The sequence below is a fragment of the Salmo salar genome, chromosome ssa04 (assembly GCF_905237065.1).
Source record: "Salmo salar chromosome ssa04, Ssal_v3.1, whole genome shotgun sequence".
In the NCBI taxonomy this organism is placed as follows: Eukaryota; Metazoa; Chordata; class Actinopteri; order Salmoniformes; family Salmonidae; genus Salmo; species Salmo salar.
The window spans coordinates 46592529-46617241 of NC_059445.1; the positions used below are offsets into that span (position 1 = coordinate 46592529).

The 24713-nt window shown below is 40.9% G+C and overlaps 1 protein-coding gene and 1 long non-coding RNA gene across 4 annotated transcripts; both read right to left on the reverse strand.

The window, feature by feature from the left end:
• Positions 1-1693: 1693 nt before the first annotated feature.
• On the reverse strand, positions 1694-9047 carry LOC106603404 (uncharacterized). Its single transcript, XR_001328412.1, has 3 exons — positions 8997-9047; positions 6839-6954; positions 1694-2003 (listed from the first exon to the last, which is right to left on the reverse strand). It is a non-coding gene; the product is annotated as an uncharacterized lncRNA (long non-coding RNA).
• Positions 9048-10885: 1838 nt separating this feature from the next.
• LOC106603276 (dehydrogenase/reductase SDR family member 13) lies at positions 10886-24273 on the reverse strand. Of its 3 annotated transcripts, none has more exons than XM_045717014.1 (5): positions 24145-24273; positions 12394-12512; positions 12051-12174; positions 11632-11958; positions 10886-11454 (listed from the first exon to the last, which is right to left on the reverse strand). In XM_045717014.1, exons 2-5 carry the CDS (start codon positions 12445-12447, stop codon positions 11195-11197), a joined length of 765 nt encoding a protein of 254 aa, XP_045572970.1. In that variant the 5' UTR covers positions 12448-12512; positions 24145-24273; the 3' UTR covers positions 10886-11194. The 3 variants fall into 3 exon arrangements, with proteins under 3 accessions (XP_045572970.1, XP_045572969.1, XP_014052187.1); XM_045717013.1 differs by lacking the exon at positions 24145-24273 and adding an exon at positions 12986-13136; XM_014196712.2 differs by lacking the exon at positions 24145-24273 and adding an exon at positions 12751-13136.
• Between the last annotated feature and the right edge of the window lie 440 nt (positions 24274-24713).

Below are 24713 nucleotides of genomic sequence, written 5' to 3' on the forward strand. Positions count from 1 at the left end.
AGAGCGACCCCCTGAGACAATGCACATCTCATATCAGCACAGGACCTGCAGACAGGCACAAAGCCTGCTAAGACATAAGACAGTGTTCAAACACTTTAGGATCCTCTCCTTATTAATTAGTGTCTTTGTTAATGACCTGATCAAATGTGTGTCATACAACACATACAGCATCAGTGCCAGATTCTAAGCTTAAACTATGCTCAGAACACCTTACCGACATCCCACTAAAACACAAAGGCCAGATTGGTAGGGATCCCATCTAAGGATACGGAATGGGAAACCGTTCTTGCCTTGAGACAGCAACTATAGAGCAGGTTGACATTTATTGAGATGACTCATGTACTCGAGGCAGCTCTGCAGAGTGGTCAATAGCTGGCACAGCCATTAAGTCATAAAATCTAATTTTAAGCCTAAACCTAAGCACACTGCTATGCCAAATGCCAAAACCACCATAAATTAATACCAAAAAAGCTACTTTTTGTTTTCATGAATTTTTACGATACAGACAATTTTGATTTTGCAGCATAAGCGCTCAGTTCTGCCTCCAGGGAAAGACATGACAATAATCGTCAAACTGCAACTATAGAACTCACAGTCGAGGCAATAGCAGCAACCAATGCAGTACATTTCCCTTTACACCCAAACAAAACATGTTGCTAACATTTTACTTTCTTATGCATGTGGATTAGTTACCACTTCATAATATCCCAATGTCAGAAGCAAACCCTAGGAGAGCAGTGACCCTGTGAAATTCACTGCCAGATGTCAACTAGACATTTGACTCAAGCCAAGAATAGAGTCAGCTCCAGGCAAGCAGTCAGCTGAAGGACTCCTCTTCCCCTCGATCAATAACTATTGAACATGCCAAAAGCAATCAACACCAATTAATTGTGTGCATGTTGATGAGTATGCAGAGCTTATCAAAACTGTAGGGCTAAGAGAGACAATGCCTCCTGTTTTCCATAATTAGTAATCAAGTACATCAGGCCAATTCATGGTCAAGCACTGCAGCACACTGGGAAAGAACAAACAGGCCTGATTATAAAGCCACTACTACTGCACTGTTCAATGTTGGAGGAGAGTATTTACTTTGTAGTGGAGATTACATTCCCCCAAACCTGATTTTTTTTCCAATGGATGTAACTATGCAATCCCTGTAAAACGAAATGATAAATATTTGTCAATCTATTAAAACACGCATATAAACGGTCTGAGGCAAAAGCTAAATGTTTGGTCAGCAAAGAACAAACCCCAGCAGTGAAACTGGTGGTAAATGCTGAAGATGTGACAATGTTCACAAACTATATACAGTACACAAACACACATATATATTCTTGTCCGCACATGAATGATAAATGAGTCCCCGGGTTAAACGTGGAGCGACAGTCATCAAAGGGCAAATGTTGCCTATCAATAGCAGCCGCTTGTTCCCATGATCAATTTGAAACAGTCACTGACCAGAAACAATAGCCCAGAGACTGTGGCCATTCCCCCCTCCTTTCCTACTCAAAACCAGCATTGGCAATCAATTTTGCTGAACCTGATCCCCTAACCCATTCTGATAACAGCACAACAGTAGCTCTTTCGCCAGGCACTACATTCTCATAAACCCTTGTCTTTTTATGGATTCAACATGCACATATGCAAAAGTCTTAACATCTCAAGTGAATAAACATTAGAAAGAATCCAATAATAACCTTGAGTAGAAAATGTTTTATTTAATTTAATTACATTGTACTAGGTTTACATTCAGACATGCAGTTAGCATGGTCCAGAGCAGTGCAGAACAGCACGGCGAGGGGACATCAGCTGCTACAGAACAATCGATCAGCCAGCCAGGCCTCTCAGAGACCCTGATGGCTAATTGATGCAGTAAATCCAGTCATTAAGCCCTGGGAGGAGTGCCTGGGAGGGCATCCAAAGTAAACACCTTGAGTTGTGTAGTCTAGTCGGTCATCGATGGCCATCTCTACAGGACGACAGGAGTAAGTGTAGCAGGATGCCTGGAGAACACAGAGGGGAGGAGAGGAAGAAAGGGTATGGATAAATCACACCGAGTGAGATCATACACTACCGTTCAACAGTCTGGGGTCACTTAGAAATGTCCTTGTTTTTGAAAGAAAACCACATTCTTTGTCCATTAAAATAACATCAAAATGATCAGAAATACAGTGTAGACATTGTTAATGTTGTATATTACTATTGTAGCTGGAAACGACAGATTTTTATAGAATATCTACATAGGCGTACAGAGGCCCATTATCAGCAACCATAACTCCTGTGTTCCAATGGCACATTGTGTTAGTTAATCCAAGTTTAATTGATCATTAGAAAACCCTTTTGCAATTAGGTTAGCACAGTTGAAAACTGTTGTGAGGATTAAAGAAGCAATAAAACTGGCCTTCTTTAGACTAGTTGAGTATCTGGAGCATCAGCATTTGTGGGATTGATTAAAGGCTCAAAATGGGCAGAATCAAAGAACTTTATGCTGAAACTCAGGTCATTTTGAGCCTGTAATCGAACTCACAAATGCTGATTCTACAGATACTCAACTAGTCTAAAGAAGGCCAGTTTTATTGCTTCTTTAAATCAGAATAACAGTTTTCAGCTATGCTAACTAGAGGTCGACCGATTAATCGGAATGGCCGATTAATTAGGGGCGATTTCAAGTTTTCATAACAATCGGTAATTGGCATTTTTGGACACCAATCATGGCCGATTACATTGCACTCCACGAGGAGACTGCGTGGCAGGCTGACTACCTGTTATGCGAGTGCAGCAACGAGCCAAGGTAAGGTGCTAGCTAGCATTAAACGTATCTTATAAAAAACAATCAATCTTAACATAATCACTAGTTAACTACACATGGTTAATGATATTACTAGTTTATCCAGCTTGTCCTGCGTTGCATATAATCAATGCGGTGTCTGTTCATTTATCATTGAATCCCAGCCTAGTTTGCCAAACGGGTGATTTAACAAGCGCATTTGCGAAAAAAGCACTGTCGTTGCACCAATGTGTACCTAACCATAAACATCAACGCCTTTCTTAAAATCAATACACAAGTATATATTTTTAAACCTGCATATTTAGTTAATATTGCCTGCTAACATGAATTTCTTTTAACAAGGGAAATTGTGTCACTTCTCTTGCGTTCTGTGCAACAGAGTCAGGGTATATGCAGCAGTTTGGGCCGCCTGGCTCGTTGCGAACTGTGTGAAGACCATTTCTTCCTAACAAAGACAGCCAACTTCGCCAAACGGGGGATGATTTAACAAAAGCGCATCTGCGAAAAAAGCACAATCGTTGCACGAATGTACCAAACCATAAACATCAATGCCTTTCTTAAAATCAATACACAGAAGTATATTTTTTAAACCTGCATATTTTGTTAAAATAAATTAATGTTAGCAGGCAATATTAAACTAGGGAAATTGTGTCACTTCTCTTGCGTTCATTGCATGCAGAGTCAGGGTATATGCAACAGTTTGGGCCGCCTGGCTCGTTGTGAACTAATTTGCCAGAATTTTAAGTAATTATGACATAACATTGAAGGTTGTGCAATGTAACTGCAATATTTAGACTTATGGATGCCACCCATTAGATAAAATACGGAACGGTTCCATATTTCACTGAAAGAATAAACATTTTGTTTTCGAAATGATAGTTTCCGGATTTGACCATATTAATGACCTAAGGCTCATATTTCTGTGTGTTATTATATTATAATTAAGTCTATGATTTGATAGAGCAGTCTGACTGAGCGGTGGTAGGCAAGAGCAGGCTCGTAAGCATTTATTCAAACAGCATGTTCCTGCGTTTGCCAGCAGCTCTTCGCAATGCTTCAAGCATTGCGCTGTTTATGACTTCAAGCCTATCAACTACCGAGATTAGGCTGGCAATACTAAAGTACCTATTAGAACATCCAATAGTCAAAGGTATATGAAATACAAATGGTATGGAGAGAAATAGTCCTATAATAACTGCAACCTAAAACTTCTTACCTGGGAATATTGAAGACTCATAGTTAAAAGGAACCACCAGCTTTCATATGTTCTCATGTTCTGAGCAAGGAACTTAAACGTTAGCTTTTTTACATGGCACATATTGCACTTTTACTTTCTTCTCCAACACTTTCTTTTTGCATTATTTAAACCAAATTGAACACGTTTCATTATTTATTTGAGACTAAATCGATTTTATTGATGTATTGTATTATGTTAAAATAAAAGTGTTCATTGTTCATTCAGTATTGTTGTAATTGTCATTATTACAAATATATAAAAATCGGCTTTTTTTGGTCCTCCAATGATCGGTATCGGCGTTGAAAAAAATCAGAATCGGTCGACCTCTAATGCTAACATAATTGAAAAAGGGTTTTCTAATGATCAATTAGCCTTTTAGAATGATAAACTTGGATTAGCTAACACAACGTGCCATTGGAACACCAGGAGTGACGGTTGCTGATAATGGGCCTCTGTACGCCTATGTAGATATTGCATTAAAAATCTGCCGTTTCCAGCTACAATAGTAATTTACAACATTAATAATGTCTACACTGTATTTCTGATCAATTTGATGATATTTTAAATTGAATTTAAGTGACCCCAAACTTTTGAACAGTAGTGTAAATACTGAACAAAAATATAAACACATGTAAAGTGTTGGTCCCATGTTTCATGACCTGAAATAATGCACATAAAGCTTATTCTATCAAATTTGGTGTACAAATTTGTTTACATCTGTGTTAGTGAGCATTTCTCCTTTGCCAAGATAATCCATCCACCTGCCAGGTGTGACATATCAAGAAGCTGATTAAACAACATGATCATTACACAGGTGCACCTGAGGAGTATTTCGGTCTGTAATAAAGCCCTTTTGTGGGGAAAAAAAATATTCTGATTGGCCACTCATGGCTGCACCCCTGCCCAGTCATGTGAAATCCATAGATTAGGGCCTACAGTGGGGGGGAAAAGAATTTGATCACCTGCTGATTTTGTATGTTTACCCACTGACAAAGAAATGATCAGTCTATAATTTTAATGTTAGGTTTATTTGAACAGTGAGAGACAGAATAACAAACAAAAAAAAGGAAAAACGCATGTTAAAAATGTTATAAATTGATTTGCATTTTAATGAGGGAAATAAGTATTTGACCCCCTCTCAATCAGAAAGATTTCTGGCTCCCAGGTGTCTTTTATACAGGTAATGAGCTGAGATCAGGAGCACACTCTTAAAGGAAGTGCTCCTAACCGCAGCTTGTTACCTGTATAAAAGACACCTGTCCACAGAAGCAATCAATCAATCAGATTCCAAACTCTCCCCCATGGCCAAGACCAAAGAGCTCGCCAAGGATGTCAGGGACAAGATTGTAGACCTACACAAGGCTGGAATGGGCTACAAGACCATTGCCAAGCAGCTTGGTAAGAAGGTGACAACATTTGGTGTGATTATTCACAAATGGAAGAAACACAAAGGAACTGTCAATATCCCTCTGCCTGGGGCTCCATGCAAGATCTCACCTCGTGGGGTTGTAATGATCATGAGAACGGTGAGGAATCAGCCCAAAACTACACGGGAGGATCTTGTCAATGATCTCAAGGCAGCTGGGACCATAGTCACCAAGAAAACAATTGGTAACACACTACGCCGTGAAGGACTGAAATCCTGCAGCGCCCGCAAGGTCCCCCTGCTCAAGAATACATATACATGCCCGTCTGAAGTTTGCCAATGAACATCTGAATGATTCAGAGGACAACTGGTGAAATTGTTGTGGTCAGATGAGACCAAAATGGAGCTCTTTGGCATCAACTCAACTCGCCGTGTTTGGAGGAGGAATGCTGTCTATGACCCCAAGAACACCATCTCCACAGTCAAACATGGAGGTGGAAACATTATGCTTTGGGGGTGTTTTTCTGCTAAGGGGACAGGACAACTTCACCGCATCATTTGACGGGGCCATGTACTGTCAAATCTTGGGTGAGAACCTCCTTCCCTCAGCCAGGGCATTGAAAATGGGTCGTGGATGGGTATTCCAGCATGACAATGACCCAAAACACATGGCCAAGGCAACAAAGGAGTGGCTCAAGAAGAAGCACATTAAGGTCCTGGAGTGGCCTAGCCAGTCTTCAGACCTTAATCCCATGGAAAATCTGTGGAGGGTGCTGAAGGTTCAAGTTGCCAAACGTCAGCCTTGAAACCTTAATGACTTGGAGAAGATCTGCAAAGAGCAGTGGGACAAAATCCCTCCTGAGATGTGTGCAAACCTGGTGGCCAACTACAAGAAACGTCTGACCTCTGTGATTGCCAACAAGGGTTTTGCCACCAAGTACTAAGTCATGTTTTGCAGAGGTGTCAAATACTTATTTCCCTCATTAAAATGCAAATCATTTTATAACATTTTTGACATGCGTTTTTCTGGATTTTTTTGTTGTTATTCTGTCTTTCACTGTTCATATAAACCTACCATTAAAATTATAGACTGATCATTTCTTTGTAAGTGGGCAAATGTACAAAATCAGCAGGGGATCAAATACTTTTTTCCCCCACTGTAAGGAATTCATTTCAATTGACTGATTTGCTTATATGAACTGTAACTCAGTAAAATCTCAAATTGTTGCATGTTGCGTTTATAGTTTTGTTCAGTATATTAAGTATTACATCGCTCTTATTTTTCAGAGATGATGAAAGCAGAGGGACTAGTGGTATACTGTAGCACAGAGACGATGAATGCAGAGGGACTAGTGGTATACTGTACCACAGAGATGATTAATGCAGAGGGACTAGTGGTATGTACCACAGAGATGATGAATGCAGAGGGACTAGTGGTATACTGTACCACAAAGACATTGAGGGATTCGACACCAGGCGAGGGTGCAGGTCTCTGCGAGGTAGGATGGTTAGCAGTGCCTCAATGCATACGCGGCTCCCGGGACAAGTCTTCCCTTTCACCACCTGAGTGAGGACACAGCAGGGTGGACTTAGGAAAGTGCAAAGCAATTAAAACACACACACGGTCCATGAACACACACACAGAGAGAAGGACAGGAAACACTTAACCATCAGCAAAAGTGTAGGTTTGGTCATCTGGAAATTGGAACATTTCATGACAGGAGCATGAGAGTTCTCTGGTTTAGCTTCCACTGTGCCAATGAGCTGCTAGCCTTGTGCCACCTTTACCTGCAGAGAACAGACTCTGGTCATCAGCTAGTGAGGACTATGAAAAATAAATAAACCCTAAGAGTCGATGTTTAAAGTTGGCTCTATATACAGTACCAGTCAAAAGTTTGGACACACCTACTCATTCAGGGGTTTTTCTTTATTTTTACTATTTTCTACATTGTAGAATAATAGTGAAGACATCAAAACTATGATGTAACACATATAGTAACCAAAAAAGTGTTACATTTAAAAATATATATATTTCAAAATATATTTGAGATTTGAGATTCTTCAAAGTAGCCACCCTTTGCCTTCATGATAGCTTTGCACACTGTTGGCATTCTCTCAACCAGCTTCATGAGGTAGTCACCTGGAATACATTTCAGAAAAACAGTCCATCATTAATTTAAGACATGAAGGTCAGGCAATACGGAAAATTTCAAGAACTTTGAAAGTTTCTTCAAGTGCAGTGGCAGAAACCATCAAGCACTATGATGAAACTGGCTCTCATGAGGACCACCACAGGAAAGGAAGACCCAGAGTACCTTCTGCTGCAGAGGATAAGCCCAAATAAATGTTTCACAGAGTTCAAGTAACAGACACAACATCAACTGTTCAGAGGAAACTGCTTGAATCAGGCTTTCATGGCTTTCATGGTTGAATTGCTGCAAAGAAACCACTACTAAAGGACACCAATAAGAAGAAAATACTTGTTTGGGCCAAGAAACACAAGCAATGGACATTAGACCAGTGGAAATCTGTCTTTTGGTCTGATGAGTCCAAATGTGAGATTTTTGGTTCCTACCGCCGTGTCTTTGTGAAAAGCAGAGTAGGTGAACGGATGATCTCTGCATATGCGGTTCCCACCGCGAGGCATGGAGGAGGAGGTGGGATGTGTGGGGGTGCTTTGCTGGTGACACTGTCAGTGATTTATTTAGAATTTAAGGCACACTTAACCAGCATGGCTACCACAGCATTCTGCATCGATACGGCATCCCATCTGGTTTGCGCTTAGTGGGACTATGATTTGTTATTCAACAGGACAATGACCCAACAGACCTCCAGGCTGTGGAAGGGATATTTGACCAAGAAGGAGTGTGAACGAGTGCTGCATCAGATGACCTGGCCTCCACAATCCCCCGACCTCAAGCAAACTGAGATAGTTTGGGATGAGTGAAGGAAAAGCAGCCAACAAGTGCTCAGCATATGTGGGAACTCCTTCAAGACTGTTGGAAAAGCATTCCAGGTGAAGCTGGTTGAGAGAATGCCAAGAGTGTGCAAAGCTGTCATCAAGGCAAAGGATTGCTACTTTGAAGAATTTAAAATAGATTTTGATTTGTTTAACACCAGATTTTTGTTCTGTCGTACTTGGAATGGTAGGATGCAGAGTGAGAGCCCACTTTCATGTCTGACTGACACAAAAGTCAACAGTCTACTGTGGACAAACATCCTGTTGCACTTATAAGCCAAATTCCAAGTTGCCATGTTTATTAATTGAGAAGACATGAATGGCTCTAGCAACTGAGATTGGACAGTCAGCTTATAGGATGCTGGATGATAGCTATAAAATAAATACACTTTTACCTCTACCATCAGGTAGGCAGATTTCCTTCAGCATCAAGCATCCAGCAAGGCATGCTTACCAACCAGCTTGCCAAAAATTTTGCTTTGGGACATCATCGGGTGTCCCAAAGCTACTAAAGGTATGCACACTGGACACAACGTCGTGAAAACTAAACTTTAAAAAATATATTATCTAAATTTAAACATATTACGCTAATTAGTTTGATGTTTTACTTTTCTGAAGATCCAGACCAGTACCAGTCATCACTTACACGAACTGTTATCCAACCAGCATGTCTGTACGCTTTCAAGACTCTGCCTCCTCCAGGAAGTAAACAATATTTTTTCTTCATCCTTTATGGTGAAAATGCCTACTACGAGATTCAACACTATCCTCTAGTGTCCATTTATGATATTGCATGTACATACGTTTAGTCGCCACAAATCGTTTTTTAAATTGTAATTTTGGTTAAAATTAAATCAATCTAGTGTTTTTCAGTTGTATTATTACACTTTGGGGTAAGCATGCCTCACAGAAGATAATCTTATTTTACCGTTCAATGTTATTTATTTTACCTTTATTTTTCCAGGTTAGTCTCATTGAGATAAACATAAATGTTTCAAGAGAGACTTGGCCAAAATAGCAGCAAAGTTTAAAACACATTTTTACAACATAAAACACTACAGTTTAAAAACATAAATGTACACATTGAACAGACAAAAGTTATTTGGGGAGGTGTGATGCATCAAAACATTGATAGCCCCACTTCATTGCAGTGGTGTAAAGTACTTAAGTAAACATACTTTAAAGTACTACTTAAGTAGTTTTTGGGGTATCTGTAGTTTACTATTCATATTTTTTTTACAACTTTTACTCTGCAACATTCCTAAATAAATGTATGTATGTTTTACTCCTTACATTTTCAGTGACACCCAAAAGTACTTGTTACATTTTGAATGCTTAGCAGATTTTGAATACTTAGCAGGACAGAAACATTGTCCAATTCATGCACTTATCAAGAGAACATGCCTGGTCATCCTTACAGCCTCTGATCTGGCACACTCACTAAAGACAAATGCTTAGTTTGTAAATTATGTGTGAGTGTTGGAATGTGCTTCTGGCTATCTGTAAATGAAAAAAATTTTAAATGAAATCTTGCTGGTTTGCTTAATATAAGGAATGTTTAATGATTTATACTTTTACTTTTGATACTTAAGTATATTTTTTAGCAATTATATTTACTTTTGATACTTAAGTAGATTTAAAACCAAATACTTTTAGACTTTTACTCAAGTAGTATTTTACTGGGTGACTTTCACTTTTACTTGAGTAATGTTTTTATGAAAGTATCTTTACTTTTACTCAAGTATGACAATTAAGTACTTTTTCCACCACTGCTTCATTGTCAACCACAGTTTTTACCCTAGCTTTAAACTCATTCAGAGAGAAGAGCTCCTGTAATTTCATGTCCTTTTGTAGCAAGTTCAAAATGGAGGGGGAAGAGAACTGGAACTCCTTTTTACCCCACTCTGTATGTGCCTTAGGCAAAGTCAACAAAATACAGTTGTGTAGGCAATAGTTGATAGAATGATTGACAGTGAAAACATTTGACAAGGCCCTATCATCTCACCCATCCCAGCAGACAAAGGCAGGCCTTGCTGCAGCAGGTGCTTAAACCACATTGTTGAGTAGTTAAGTGATGAGAGCACTTGGAGACAATGAGGCCAAGGTTCAGAGAGCTGTTCTGAGAAACTGGTGTGACCTGTCTGACTGCTGATACACAGTCTCATGCAAAGATTAAGGTGACGGGTGTGTGAAGGTTGTTCTTTCAGTGCGCCAGTCACTTCGTCACACCCAAGCAAATGCCTCTGGTGTCAAGGAATACAATGTCACTAGGGCAACTGATTTTGAAGTCTCGGGCAAGGCCTCATCATGAGACCAGAGGGGGTCTAATAGTCAATACGTTTTTCTTTACAGAAGCTCCAATAAAAGTTACACAAGCTAGAGAATGCAGTCTAATTACACTATATGCATAGGCCCAATACAATCACTAGTTCGGTTACATGCTGGAATTTGTCACCATTTCATATCCGATAGAGAGCTCTATTCTATTTGAAAATACAGTGATGGCAACAATAAGTCAAAGCCTAAGGAAACCAATCACTTGGAATCTTTTTATTATAATAAGTCAAACAGTTTCTACAAGAGCTTCCTAAGTCTTTAGACTTTGAACTGGCACACTTACTACATACTGATCATCGTCAATACAAGACACACCACAAACAGGATGTCACCAACATCAATGGTGTAGTGAAAGAGGAGATCAGCTAATGTACGAGCAGTTTCCTGTCACATTGATCCATTTTGATGAGTGTTCAATGAGCGTTTTTCCCCAGATCTGTAAACCACCAAATCAAAAGCAGTCTAAAAACCGCCAAATCAAAAGCAGTGTAACAGTGCAGCTTTTTCCTAGAACAGGCCGCTCAGCCGTTCACTAACTTCCCACAACTTCTTGGCCACAGCGTCGTCTTTGCCTTTGGCAACCACGTCCTGCGGCGCACAGCAGAAGAAGTAGCGTCCACTCAGGGGCTCGATACCCTCCTGGAGGGCACAGTGGAGAGTAGTCTGGGCACCGGATTCTGGATCCAGGAACAACAGTCTAGCTATTGGCTCGATGATGAATCTCTGCCACAGGCTGCAGTTTCGGGATAGCTCTGTTTTCACTACTCCTACAGGGGGCAAAACATAATAGGTTAAGAAAAAGAATACAGGTGAACTTTCAATGATCCAACACAGGAAAACAAATAACCTTAGCATGTATCCTAGGATGTGTAGAGTGTATCAGGACTCACTGTGGTTCATAGTGACAGATATACCATTTAATAATCTTGAAGGAAATGACCAACCTGGGTGAACACTGTAGCAAGTGACATTGGTACCCTTCAGTCTCTTGGCCAGCTCGTGGTTGAAGAGAACATTGCACAGTTTGCTGTTGCAGTACGCGTGGAAGAACTGCCAGCTGTACCTCCCAGTGCCCAGGTGTTTATTAGTGATAAGGGCATCAAAGTCGATGTTGCCCCAGCGATAGGCCATGGAGCCCAGTGTGACTACACGGCCCCCAGTGCCCTCCTTCAGGCGGTCCAGCAACAGACAGGTCAGCAGGAAGTGGCCAAGGTGGTTGACCCCAAACTCAATACCAAAGCCGTCAGCAGTGCGCCCATCCGCCACCAGACCTGAAGGAGAGACCACAGAAGGTTCAATAGCCTTTTTCTACTCATGTTTTCTTTTGAATAATATTAAGAGAAAAAAAAATATGACCACTAACCAGCATTGTTAATGAGAAGATCCAGTCTAGCCTCGGTCTTCAGGAAGGTCTCGGTGAAAGAACGCACTGCCTGAAGGCTCCCCAGGTCCAACTGCATGTACACCACATCAGTGCTGCCTGTCTCCTGAAATCACTATTTGTTAGGCCTATATTTGCCAGACCTTATTTTCTTGTATTGAAATATTCCAAATGCCTTTGAAAGTAATTGAAATACCCTTAACAGTATTTGAATCCAGGTCTGATATTTACAGGCATACAATATTTTTAAATGATAACGTTACATCTCACTAATGAATATTCGAATACAAATGTGGAATTATTGATTTTTATAAGATTCTTGTACCCTTTTTATATCACTTATAGCAAGTTCGGCTTTCTCTTGGTTTCGGCATGCCATGATTACTCTTGCACCCCTCCTGGCAAGCTCCAGAGCAGTGGCTTTCCCAATGCCAGTGTTGCCACCTATAGGTAGAACAAGACATTGACTCAGGGCACATAAAATATCAAAATACCATTCGGAGTTCCAGAGGCAAAACAAACCTGATTAAAAACCCAAAATAAAAACATCATAGAAAGCATGAGACAGACAACACCAAATGAATGTATTATTTAGGTAAATATCCAAAATGTTATCAGACTTACAAAGCAGTCCAACATGTTTACAAAGCAGTCAAACATGTTTAAAGGCTAACAAACTTACCTGTTACTATTACAGTCTTCCCTGCCATCGCTGCATTTCCTTTAAATTTGGAGCTTTTGAAAATAGTTTTAACAAGGAGAATATACACTGCAACTACAACACCAGCTGCAACTAGTAAAGGTAACATTATGTTTTTTTGCACGGTCGTTGGTGTCCCGACTCAAACTCTGCTCGTGGAAATGCAACCAGTGAATATAACATAGTTAGTTGCGGAGCAGGCTTTTTGTTAGGTTACCTGCCAGAGCTACCTGTCCCACCGGTTCCCTGCTTCCAATTGATCACCGTAAAATATTCTGACCAAACCGGTGTTGATGCGTTTCCCCATTTACTTCTAGAGATCTATACAATTGCGTCGTAGCAGAAAGGAAGAGGAAGAGAGAGGACCAAATCGGCGGAAAATATGTCGTTCTCCAGCAGGGGGCATTTTTTCGTTGTTTTCCCACCAAGCAAGGAGTCTTTGAATTAAGGTCAATGAGAGTGTCGAATTTGGTCGACAAAAAATGAATGGCTTATTTTCTTCGTGAGGTTTATCTAATATAAATGACTTAATCCTTAAATTGTTACACTCTAAAAATAAAAGGTTCCTGGAGTATCCTTTAGGGGTTCTTCAAATTTAAACAGAGGGGGAACACCTTTTAATGGATCCTCAACGGACCTTTTGAAGAACCCTTTGGGGTTAATTTTTTAACTACCCCCCCTCCCCAGTTATTAGTTTTATTAATAATAATAATAATACACATAACAACAATAACACAATATTTTAGTTTTCAGTGTTTATTATGATTTTAGTGACAAAGCAGAATAAAAAAAATCCAAATATGAGGTAAACTCCCAGCAAGTCCAATGGGTATATCCTCTGGTGTGGTGATATTAATGTGTTTATGTTCTCTGTATCCATAACCAGAATGATTTTGCAGTGCATGGTCATAGAACAGGTTTTCTGTTATATTCATCAGAGGTGTAGGGAGGGTGATGTCCGTGAATCCAAAAAATAGTAATTGTACAGATGATTAACAAAACATGCACATGACAGAATTCATACCTTGGTTTTTGTGGTGAATGTGAATGAAGAAAACTGTTTTGGTCATGGTTTTCATACACATACCTTGTCCATAATGTAGAGGCCTATGGGATATTTATTGAAGAGGTAGAACCTTTTGGGGGCCATTTTCAGTGCCAAGAACCCTAAGGTTCTTCAAAGAACTTTGAGGATCTTAGAAGAACCCTAGCTGAACCCCAAATTTGTTGAATGTACAAGTGTACTGACACGTGACATCCCGGCAAGCTTGAGAAAAAACACTTTATCGGAAATGTTTCCAGATGGCTCATGGCATTAGGGCTAGTAGCATAGTATCTCTCTCCATTTAATACAGGTGATTGACGTCAACAACCCTCATCGAATATTTAAAAATGGGATTACAATAATGAGATGTATCCACCAATTCAAAGAAAGGATAAGCGGGAGCTGGACAGCCCTCTGCGCCGCTTTGTGGACAACGTCTCCCATATTTAGGGAGGAGAGACATGTATCTTGTCAGTATATCCATGGTCTTAGTGTACCTGACACAACCTGTTCTTCTTATGTGGGTTTTTTATAGCTGACTACAACCTGAAAAGGTTGATTGCTCCCCACTACTGGATGCAGAAAATAAAAAGAGGAGGAAGAAGAACATCACACAACAAATAAGAAGTAAACCGCAGTAATTCAAATACACAGTAAGTATTTTTTCACTAGGACTCTGAGGGTTTCTAGATCCTGCACTTGGCGAATGGCACCCACAGCACAAGACTGCAGAGCCTCCACCATGACGACCAACACACTCCCACTTTCTTTCACTCTTTTCGCCGCCTAGGAGACACAGTGCTTCGCCTGGCGATCTCTTCCTTTTTCACCTTAAGAGGGCACTCAGGGGACTCGTGCATGTTCCCCACCACAATTCCAAAATTCGTTGTCCTCTTCTATCTTAGCAAAATGATCAGTCATATCCAGTTTCCTAAAAACACTTGATACATGTCCAAACGCTTTACAGTTTGTACATTGCAATACCCTGGGAACAAATGCTCTCACACAATAATTCATATCGCCCATCTTAAGAGACTCCTCATCTAAAAACAGTTGCACAGACATACTATCCTCCTTTCTTCCACTGACCATACGAGACAACCAACGAACACCTACTACTCCAGGAATTTCTCTTCATCGTCTCAACCTCAACTTCCCCACTGACCCCAGAAATCACTCCCTTAATTGGTGCCCTGCTCTGAAAATTGAAGCAAGTCACCCCTTTCTCCATCATTCTGGTGTGGCCCAACGCGTGCTCCTTTTGATGTTCCAATACACAGAACGTCAAAACAATTCCACTTCTGGTTACCCTCATGGACTCCCCAGACCCAATGCTTTCTTTACCATCCTTGAAACATCAAACGGATCCCCCAGGTACATCTTCTTATCAATAAACCGCACTCCCACTACATACTGACTCGTTTTCCACTGTAATTTTAGCTCTCTTTATCTGATCTTTAGCGACAGTACTCCATCCAGTATTTTTATCAGTTTTGTCACTCCCATTTTTGCTAGCGCCATCAGACTCAAATTCGACCTCCGCTTCCACCATTTCCTCCTCGTTTGTCTCTCCTCGTTTTCGGCAACACCACACTGACACAACCTGCCTGACCGTGTCTACACTTCTGCGACTTATCATCACATTGAAAAGATCTAGACGCACAAAATTTGCATTGTGGTCTGAGGTCTGATTGTGTTCAAATCTGGCTGACCAGGAGGTGGTCAGGGACGCATTGTGTGCGGATGTCTCCTAAATCTGGACTCAGGCGAGTCTACATGCATGTAGCAAAAAGTAGGCCTTGGTTTTGTAATCTAGGCTTCTCGAACTCAGCAGGGTATTACGTATCTCACCTGGTGTTGAGAACAATAATGAATAGGCCTATCTAGTCTGCTGTGTAAAGCCTTGTAGACTTTTCATCAAACGTACATTTCACTAGTAGCCTACAGGGTGCACTTAAAGACTCGGCATACCTGCCAAAATTTTAACTCTATTGAATCTCTGCACTACAAATTTGACTTTTCACCTACTGCCAAAAGCTTAAACTTAAACTGAATGGAACAGATATCCACATTTCCAGCATTGAGTTGGACTTTAATACATATCTGTTAAAAATTATTAGGAAAAGCAACACATTTTCAGGATGTTCCCACCACCCACAAAATCTCACATCATAAAATCTAATCTCATCTAATGTAATGTTTCGCCTACAGGCTACACATAGGCTGCATTTACACAGGCAGCCTAATTCTGATCTTATTCTACTTCTTTGAATTTCTATTGGCAGTCTAAATCCAAAGAGGTGTATTCCCGCCACCTACTGGGTGGGGTAAAAACGGAGAAACTTTAACACAGTAAAAAAAGGGAATAGGGGAAGGGTGAAAAAAAATACTCATAATATGCTTAAGCTCATATTGTCTAAGCCCCCCAAAATAACAATAAAAACTCAAATCAATGTACTCCTTCAGTCAGTTTCAAATGTCTACTCAGATCCCTACGCAGGTTTTGGGGCCTGAGAGGGGGGAGTATCTTCTGACAGTATTCCATTTACATTTACGTCATTTAGCAGACGCTCTTATCCAGAGCGACTTACAAATTGGTGCATTCACCTTATGATATCCAGTGGAACAACCACTTTACAATAGTACATCTATATATTTTTTGGAGGAGGGGGGAGGGTGGGGGGGGTGGGTTAGAAGGATTACTTTATCCTATCCCAGGTATTCCTTAAAGAGGTGGGGTTTCAGGTGTCTCCGGAAGGTGGTGATTGACTCCGCTGTCCTGGCGTCGTGAGGGAGCTTGTTCCACCATTGGGGTGCCAGAGCAGCGAACAATTTTGACTGGGCTGAGCGGGAACTGTGCTTCCGCAGAGGTAGGGAGGCGAGCAGGCCAGAGGTGGATAAACGCAGTGCCCTTCTTTGGGTGTAGGGACTGATCAGAGCCTGAAGGTACGGAGGTGCCGTTCCCCTCACAGCTCCGTAGGCAAGCACCATGGTCTTGTAGCAGATGCGAGCTTCAACTGGAAGCCATCTGCAATGTTTCAGATCCAAGAACCTTTTTGCTGCTTTCACGATGATATCCAATTTCTTCGATTTTTATTAGTTTGTCCTTACAATTAATCACCTGAGCAATGAACGCAACAAAATCCATCCTCTTCAGCATTAGTATTTCAGGATCTTTTATCTGCTGAATGACATCAACAGGCTGCTGGTCATCCACTGCCATAGCTTCGTCATATCTACTCTCTCCTTCAACAATTTTCACTGCCTCCACATAGGAGACCTGATCGACAGCCTTGATCCTCGCTACATTAACCTGTTTCACCCTGACAGGGCACTCAGTGAACTCTGAAACATGAAATTCTTATCTTTTCCCAATAATTGGTCTTTTGACCTATCAGATCTGCTCTTGACCCTTCGCTAAGCCACGCACCAAAATTTTGGGCAACCAATCGCAGCTAGCAACTGTCGTCGAGTCCAATCACCTCGGACAAACTCACGTTTGAAACATTTGAAAGCACAGCATTTTTAAACGGGCGGCAGATAGCCTAGCTGTTAGAACATCGGTCCAGCAACCGAAAAATCACTGGTTTCAATAAAGCTGAAAAATATGCCCTTGTGCAAGGCACTTAACCCTAATTTTCTCTAGGGGTGCCGTTCTACTATGGCTGACCCTGTAAAGCAACACATTTCACCGCACCTATGCGGTATGTGACAATAAAACATCATATATATTTTTATTTTAAACCCAGAGGCGCAACATTGCGAGACTTCCGGGAGTGCTTGCAAAACAGATCAAGCAGACCAGGCCCGGGGGTTTGGGGTTTGAGAAGTCAATGAGAGAAGTGAAAAATCTGTTTCCTGATTAGCATGGGGTAGTCTGATTAGAAGGGGGAATTGGGCTTCCTGGGAACATCTTGTCCGAGGTTGCAACAGTAACCAAGGGGGGCGGGGCTTAGCAAAGGGTCAATTGGGAAAAAGATTCTAATTGGGCTGCCTGTGTAAACACAGCCTTAGACAGACTCAAAATACCTACCAAAGCATCTCTAAAGCCTGTTGGGGCTAGGGGGCAGTATTTGCACGGCCGGATAAAAAACATACCCGATTTAAACTGGTTACTACTCTTGCCCAGAAACGAAAATATGCATATAAGTAGTAGATTTGGATAGAAAACACTCTAAAGTTTCTAAAACTGTTTGAATGGTGTCTGTGAGTATAACAGAACTCATATGGCAGGCCAAAACCTGAGAAGATTCCATACATGCCCTGTCTAACAATTTGTTGTCCTTCTGTTGCATCTCTATCGAAAATACAGCATCTCTGCTGTAACGTGACATTTTCTAAGGCTTACATTGGCTCTCAGAAGGTGCCAGAAAGTGGAATGGGGTGTCTGCTGTCTCTGGGCGAAGAACAGCAGGAGAATTTGTGAGTGGTCAGCCTGGGGACAGTGACACTGGAGATGCGCGTTCATGAGAATTCAATTTTTATTTATTTTTTTCTTTCAGCCTTTGAATGAATACAACGTCACCCGGTTGGAATATTATCGCTATTTTACGAGAAAAATTGCATAAAAATGTATTTTAAACAGCGTTTGACATGTTTCGAAGTACGGTAAAGGAATATTTTTTATTTTTTTGTCACGAAATGCACTCGCGCTTCACCCTTCGGATAGTGACCTGAACGCACGAACAAAACGGAGCTATTTGAATATAACTATGGATTATTTGGAACCAAAACAACATTTGTTGTTGAAGTATAAGTCCTGGGAGTGCATTCTGACGAAGAACAGCAAAGGTAATCCAATTTTTGTTTAGTGAGCCCCGAACTTGGCGGGTGTCAAAATAGCTAGCCGTGATGGCTGAGCTATGTACTCAGAATATTGCAAAATGTGCTTTCGCCGAAAAGCTATTTTAAAATCTGACACCGCGATTGCATAAAGGAGTTCTGAATCTATAATTCTTAAAATAATTATGTTTTTTGTGAACGTTTATCATGAGTAATTTAGTAAATTCACCGGAAGTTTGCGGTGGGCATGCTAGTTCTGAACATCACATGCTAATGTAAAAAGCTGGTTTTTGATATAAATATGAACTTGTTTGAACAAAACATGCATGTATTGTATAACATAATGTCATAGGAGTGTCATCTGATGAAGATCATCAAAGGTTAGTGCTGCATTTAGCTGTGGTTTTGGTTTTTGTGACATATATGCTTGCTTTGAAAATGGCTGTGTGATTATTTTTGGCAGGGTACTATCCTGACATAATCTAATGTTTTGCTTTCGCTGTAAAGCCTTTTTGAAATCGGACAATGTGGTTAGCGTCCCACCTCGCCCAGACAGGCTAAACTGTCACTTCCCAAGGTAAACCAACAGGTTTATTTTAGTAATAGCTATCTCTGAATGTTGTGTAGACAATACATTAACAGAGGCAAAGATGGTATGGTGTGTTTTTTAATTTCCTTTATTGAACTTTTCACCAGAGGCTGGTGGGAGGAGCTATAGGATCCACATGTTAGCCTCAGTTCTATTTACCTCATTTAAACAAAACTTGCCATACAAGTTTGACCATGGAAGAAGTGGTCAGAAAGTAACATTTTGGACCTGAATGCCAAATCCTTTAGGAGATAGAGGTGCTTAAAGTTGAAACATTTTGCATACCCCACCATATGATGAGACATCCATTTCTTCGTCACTGGAAAATAATAAAGGTTGAGTTTGATATGTTTTAAAAGTTTACAAACAGGGTTGTCAAACTATTTTATAATTTCTTGAAACATTGGCATTTCTTTTTTTTTTTACCTTTAACATTAAATTATCTAAAAACCTGTAAACTCAGAACTTTTTTTCATATTTGCATATGTTGTAGTTTAGATCCTACTTTACATCATCTAAGGTGTTTGTAGTGTGCCTGCCATTGGTTGAGAAACAACATGCTATTGAATACATGGTGGGTGTCATTTCAATCATTGAAATATAATTCATTCAAACAACAGATATTCTCATTCAATAAACATTCCCTGATTTGTGGACCTCCAACCATCTTTGTGGTACCATTTGAAAGTTGACATTTCCATTTGATTCCCATTTTAGCACATGTATCAGCCAAAACATGACACCCCCTCTCTGTTTAAGAGCATGTCCACTGGGCACAGACGTCAATTCAACGTCTATTCCAGGTTGGTTCAATGTCATTTAATTGAAATAACGTGGAAACAATGTTGATTCAACCAGTGTGTGTCACGCCCTGATCTGTTTCACCTGTCCTTGTGATCATCTCCACCCCCTCCAGGTGTCGCTTATTTTCTCTGGTGTATTTATCCCTGTGTTTCTTGTCTCTCTGTGCCAGTTCGTCTTGTATGTTCAAGTCAACCAGCATGTTTTTCCCGTGCACCTGCTTTTCGATTCTCATTTACTAGTCCTCCCGGTTTTGACTTTTGCCTGTTTTTCTGGACTCCATTCCCGCCTGCCTGACCATTCTGCCTGCCCTGACCTTGAGCCTGCCTGCCATTCTGTACCTCTGGAACTCTGAACTGGTTTTGACCTTTTGCCTGTCCACAACCATTCTCTTGCCTACCCCTTTTCGATTGTTAATTAACATATTGGACTCTAACCCTAACCATCTTCCTCCTGTGTCTGCATCTGGGTCTCGCCTTGTGCCCTTATAGCGTGTGCCCAGTGGGTGTTGTGTCTCAACCGAGGGCGGGCACAACACAAAAACCTCAGTCAACATAAAATAGGGTCCAAGCGACAATGCATTTTTAGATTGTTGACGTTTAAAAAATTACATCTTTATTTAATTTTTTTTCAAGAAATTAACAAATATTTTGACAACCCTGTTTGTAAGCTTTTAAATTATATCAATCTCAATTGTAATATTTTTACAATGATGAAGACCGATGTCCCATGATATGGTGGGGTATGTCAAATAGGTCAATTTTCAGAACTTTTATCTCTTGAATGTTTTGGCATTCAGGTCCAAAAAGTCACTTTCTGAGCAATTCTACAAAAGCCAAATATGTACTGTTTGGTAGCACTGTAGAGCCCTGACACACCAGGCGGGATTGCTTAGATGCTAAAAAGTGTTGAAGCATTGACCTGGGTGCAGGCTGTAACAGGTGACGTTTGTGCGATCCAGTCATTCCCCCGGGTACGAGCAATGCCGTCGGGGTACACCAAATAAAATCACATTTTTTTATATATATATTTTTTAATTCTTCAAATTTTCAAACAGTCCATTTATATTTTCCAAAGGGGCTATACATTTGGGTGAGGTTTTTTTCTCACCTGAGTAGCCTCGTTTCACTGCCAAAAAAATAAAATGAAACCATCTAGTGTTCAGCGAATAAACAACAAATGTCAAATACAGGTAGCCTAGTCAAATAATTAACATCCAATCACATTATCCGTTACTCTCTTTCGGGAATTCCACTAACGGTCCGTATGTAGCCAAACGTAGCTGCTGCTCATTTTGTTATCTGTACTGATGCCATGACAGGGAGACATAGTGGAGTGGTAACGCACGTGCAAGCAGTTGCTCCTGACGCCACTTTGGTACACTGCAGCATCCACCGAGAGGCTCTTGCTGCCAAGGGAATGCCTGACAGCTTGAAAGACATTTTGGACACTACAGTGAAAATGGTTAACTTTGTTAAAGCAAGGCCCCTGAACTCTCATGTATTTTCTGCACTATGCAATGATATGGGCAATGACCATGTAACACTTTTACAACATACAGAAGTGCGCTGGTTATCAAGGGGCAAAGTATTGACAAGGATTTTTAAATTGAGAGACGAGCTTAAAGTTTTCTTTACTGACCATCATTTTTCACTTATCTGACCGCTTGCATGATGACGAGTTTCTCACACGACTGGCCTATCTGGGTGATGTTTTTTCTCACCTGAATGATCTGAATCTAGGATTACAGGGACTCTCCACAACTATATTCAATGTGCGGGACAAAATTGAGGCTATGATTAAGAAGTTGGAGCTCTTCTCTGTCTGCATTAACAAGGACAACACACCCGTCTTTCCATCATTGTATGTGTGCAAATGAACTCAAGCTTACGGACAATGTCAAATGTGATATAGCGAAGCACCTGAGTGAGTTGGGTGCATAATTACGCAGGTATTTTCCCAAAACGGACGACACAAACAACTGGATTCGTTATCTCTTTCATGCCCTGCCTCCAGTCCACTTACCGATATCTGAACAAGAGAGCCTCATCGAAATTGCAACAAGCGGTTCTGTTAAAATTGAGTTTAATCAGAAGCCACTGCCAGATTTCTGGATTGGGCTGCGCTCAGAATATTATGCCTTAACAAATTGCGCTGTTAAGACACTGATGCCCTTTGCAGCCACATACCTATGTGAGAGTGGATTCTCGGCCCTCACTAGCATGACAACTAAATACAGACTGTGTGTGGGAAATGATTTAAGACTGAGACTCTCTCCAATACAACCCAACATTGAGTTATGTGCATCCTTTCAAGCACACCCTTCTCATCAACCTGTGGTGAGTTATTCCGAATTTTCGATGAACAAATACGTTTTTATATGTAAAATGGTTAAATAAAGAGCAAAATTATTGATTATTATATTATTATTTGTGCTCTGGTCCACTACCCACAAGCCGGGTTGTGACAAAAACTCACACTCAATATTATATTTAATAAATGTATCATATAGTGTGTGTGTGGCAGGCTTACAATGATGGCAAAAAACAATATTTGAGAGTGCGCTGACCCTGGTGCTAGAGGGGGTACACAGCTGGAGGTTGAATGTTTGAAGGGGTACGGGACTATAATACGTTTGGGAACCACTGATCTACACTGATTGAAGTGGATTTAACAATTGACATCAATAAGGGATCAATGTTTTCCCCTAGATTCACCTGGTCAGTGTCAAGGAAAGAGAAGGTGTTCTTAATGGTTTGTACACTCAGTGTATATTTATTAAGAAACCAACCAGCCATATTATCCATTGACATTTGCTCTGCTCGAGGGAGGATGCAACATGCAGCAATATCAGTTGTTCAATATAATGCTATGTGAAACAAATATCACACTCAAAACTGGACCCAGAGCAATACATGACTCACCAGTGTTGTTGATAAGAATTTCTAGTCTAGATTCAGACTTCAGGAAGCTCTCAGAAAAGGATCGCACAGACTGGAGGATTCGAAGGTCCAGCTCCATGAACACAACCTCATTGTTACCAGTCTTCTGAGAGAAAAGAATGACCAGTCAGATGCTCTGTGTGTCCCTCACTTAATAGAGTCTAATAAACCGTCAATGACTTTCTGACATGGCCTCCCGAGTGGCGCAGCGGTCTAAGGCACTGCATCGCAGTGCTTGAGGCGTAACTACAGACCTGGGTTCGATACCAGGCTGTGTCAGAGCTGGCTGTGACCAGGAGACCCATGATGTGGCACACAGTTGTCCGGGTTAGGGGAGTGTTTGGCTGGCTGGGATTTCCTTTTCCCATCATGCTCTAGTGACTCCTTGTGGCAGGCCGGGCACCTGCAAGCTGACCCTGGTTGCCAGCTGGACAGTGTTTCCTCTGACACATTGCTGCGGCTAGCTTCCAGGTTGAGCGAGCAGTGTGTCAAGAAGCGGCTTGGCAGGGTTGCGTTTTGGAGGATGCATGGCTCTTGACCTTTGCCTCTCCCGAGTCTGTAGGGGAGTTGCTAACAAATCATTTTTTTCAAAATGTAAAAAATAATCTGACATGGTGAAGCTTAAAGATGGATCAGCTAAAGTGACCAGAGCATAACTATCTATCTGTCAAATGTGAATGAGAGGGACAAACAATGTGTGAGGAAATGTGAACATGACTGAGTGATATGGAATTACAGTAATATCATCCATGTATGATCCACTTGCGCCATCCTCATTCAAGGATATGTAACTGCAGTATTTTCACTGTTTACCAGACAGTGTCATGCGAGACATATCAATGAATATTGATTCTGACACCTTTCTTATGTCACTGATGGCAGCTTCTACCCTCTGCTTATCTCGACAGGCCATTATAACCCTCGCACCTCTCCTGCACAGATCTAATGCTGTCGTTTTCCCAATGCCAGTGTTAGATCCTGGAGAGGACACACCCACACAGATCTCAAGTTCATGTCCATTGCAAAATATATAATAATGTACAATAAATTACATTCCAAGAAAATGTATTGCGCAAAGTCATGTAGAATCAGTCTCATTTTACCACCAATAATAACGGTACATAACATTAGATCGGTCACTAACTGACTGTACATGATGATGCAGAATAATTACTCACCTCAAGTGTCACAAATTGTTTTATAACGAACCAACTCACCAGTCACGATGACAATTTTTTCATGCAATTTGGCAGAGCTTTTTCATCTTGGTAGATTGAGATACCAATTTAGAAGTACATAACCTGCGACGAGTCTAGCGCCGACAAAAAGCAGTGTGAACATTTTTGTACTGTATGTACTATCTTTCTCTGTACATAAGAATGAACTACAGTGGAATTCAAATATATTTATCTATTGCGCAATGAACCCGGGCGCAATGAACCTGGGCTCAATAGATAAATATATTTGAATTCCACTGTAGTTCATTGAGCTCAAAGGCACACTGTAACTGTATTGCGCCGAAAAAGCGACAGTGCAATGCCCCTTTTGGGGCTCGAACCCCGGTCTCCCAAGCCTTAAACAAAGGTTGCAACACTATCGCCCTCCATTTGTGAGAGCATGTCCCCACTAATAATTTTACCAAGTCCCTCACATGTACTGTACATGCCTCTGTGATGGCCTAACAGGCAACATCCCATCCCACTGCTAACACCAGTGTAGCAAATAGCAACGTGCAATGTTGCAGGTCTCCCATCGCATAGGCAAGTTTGCTAACCACTGCACCAAT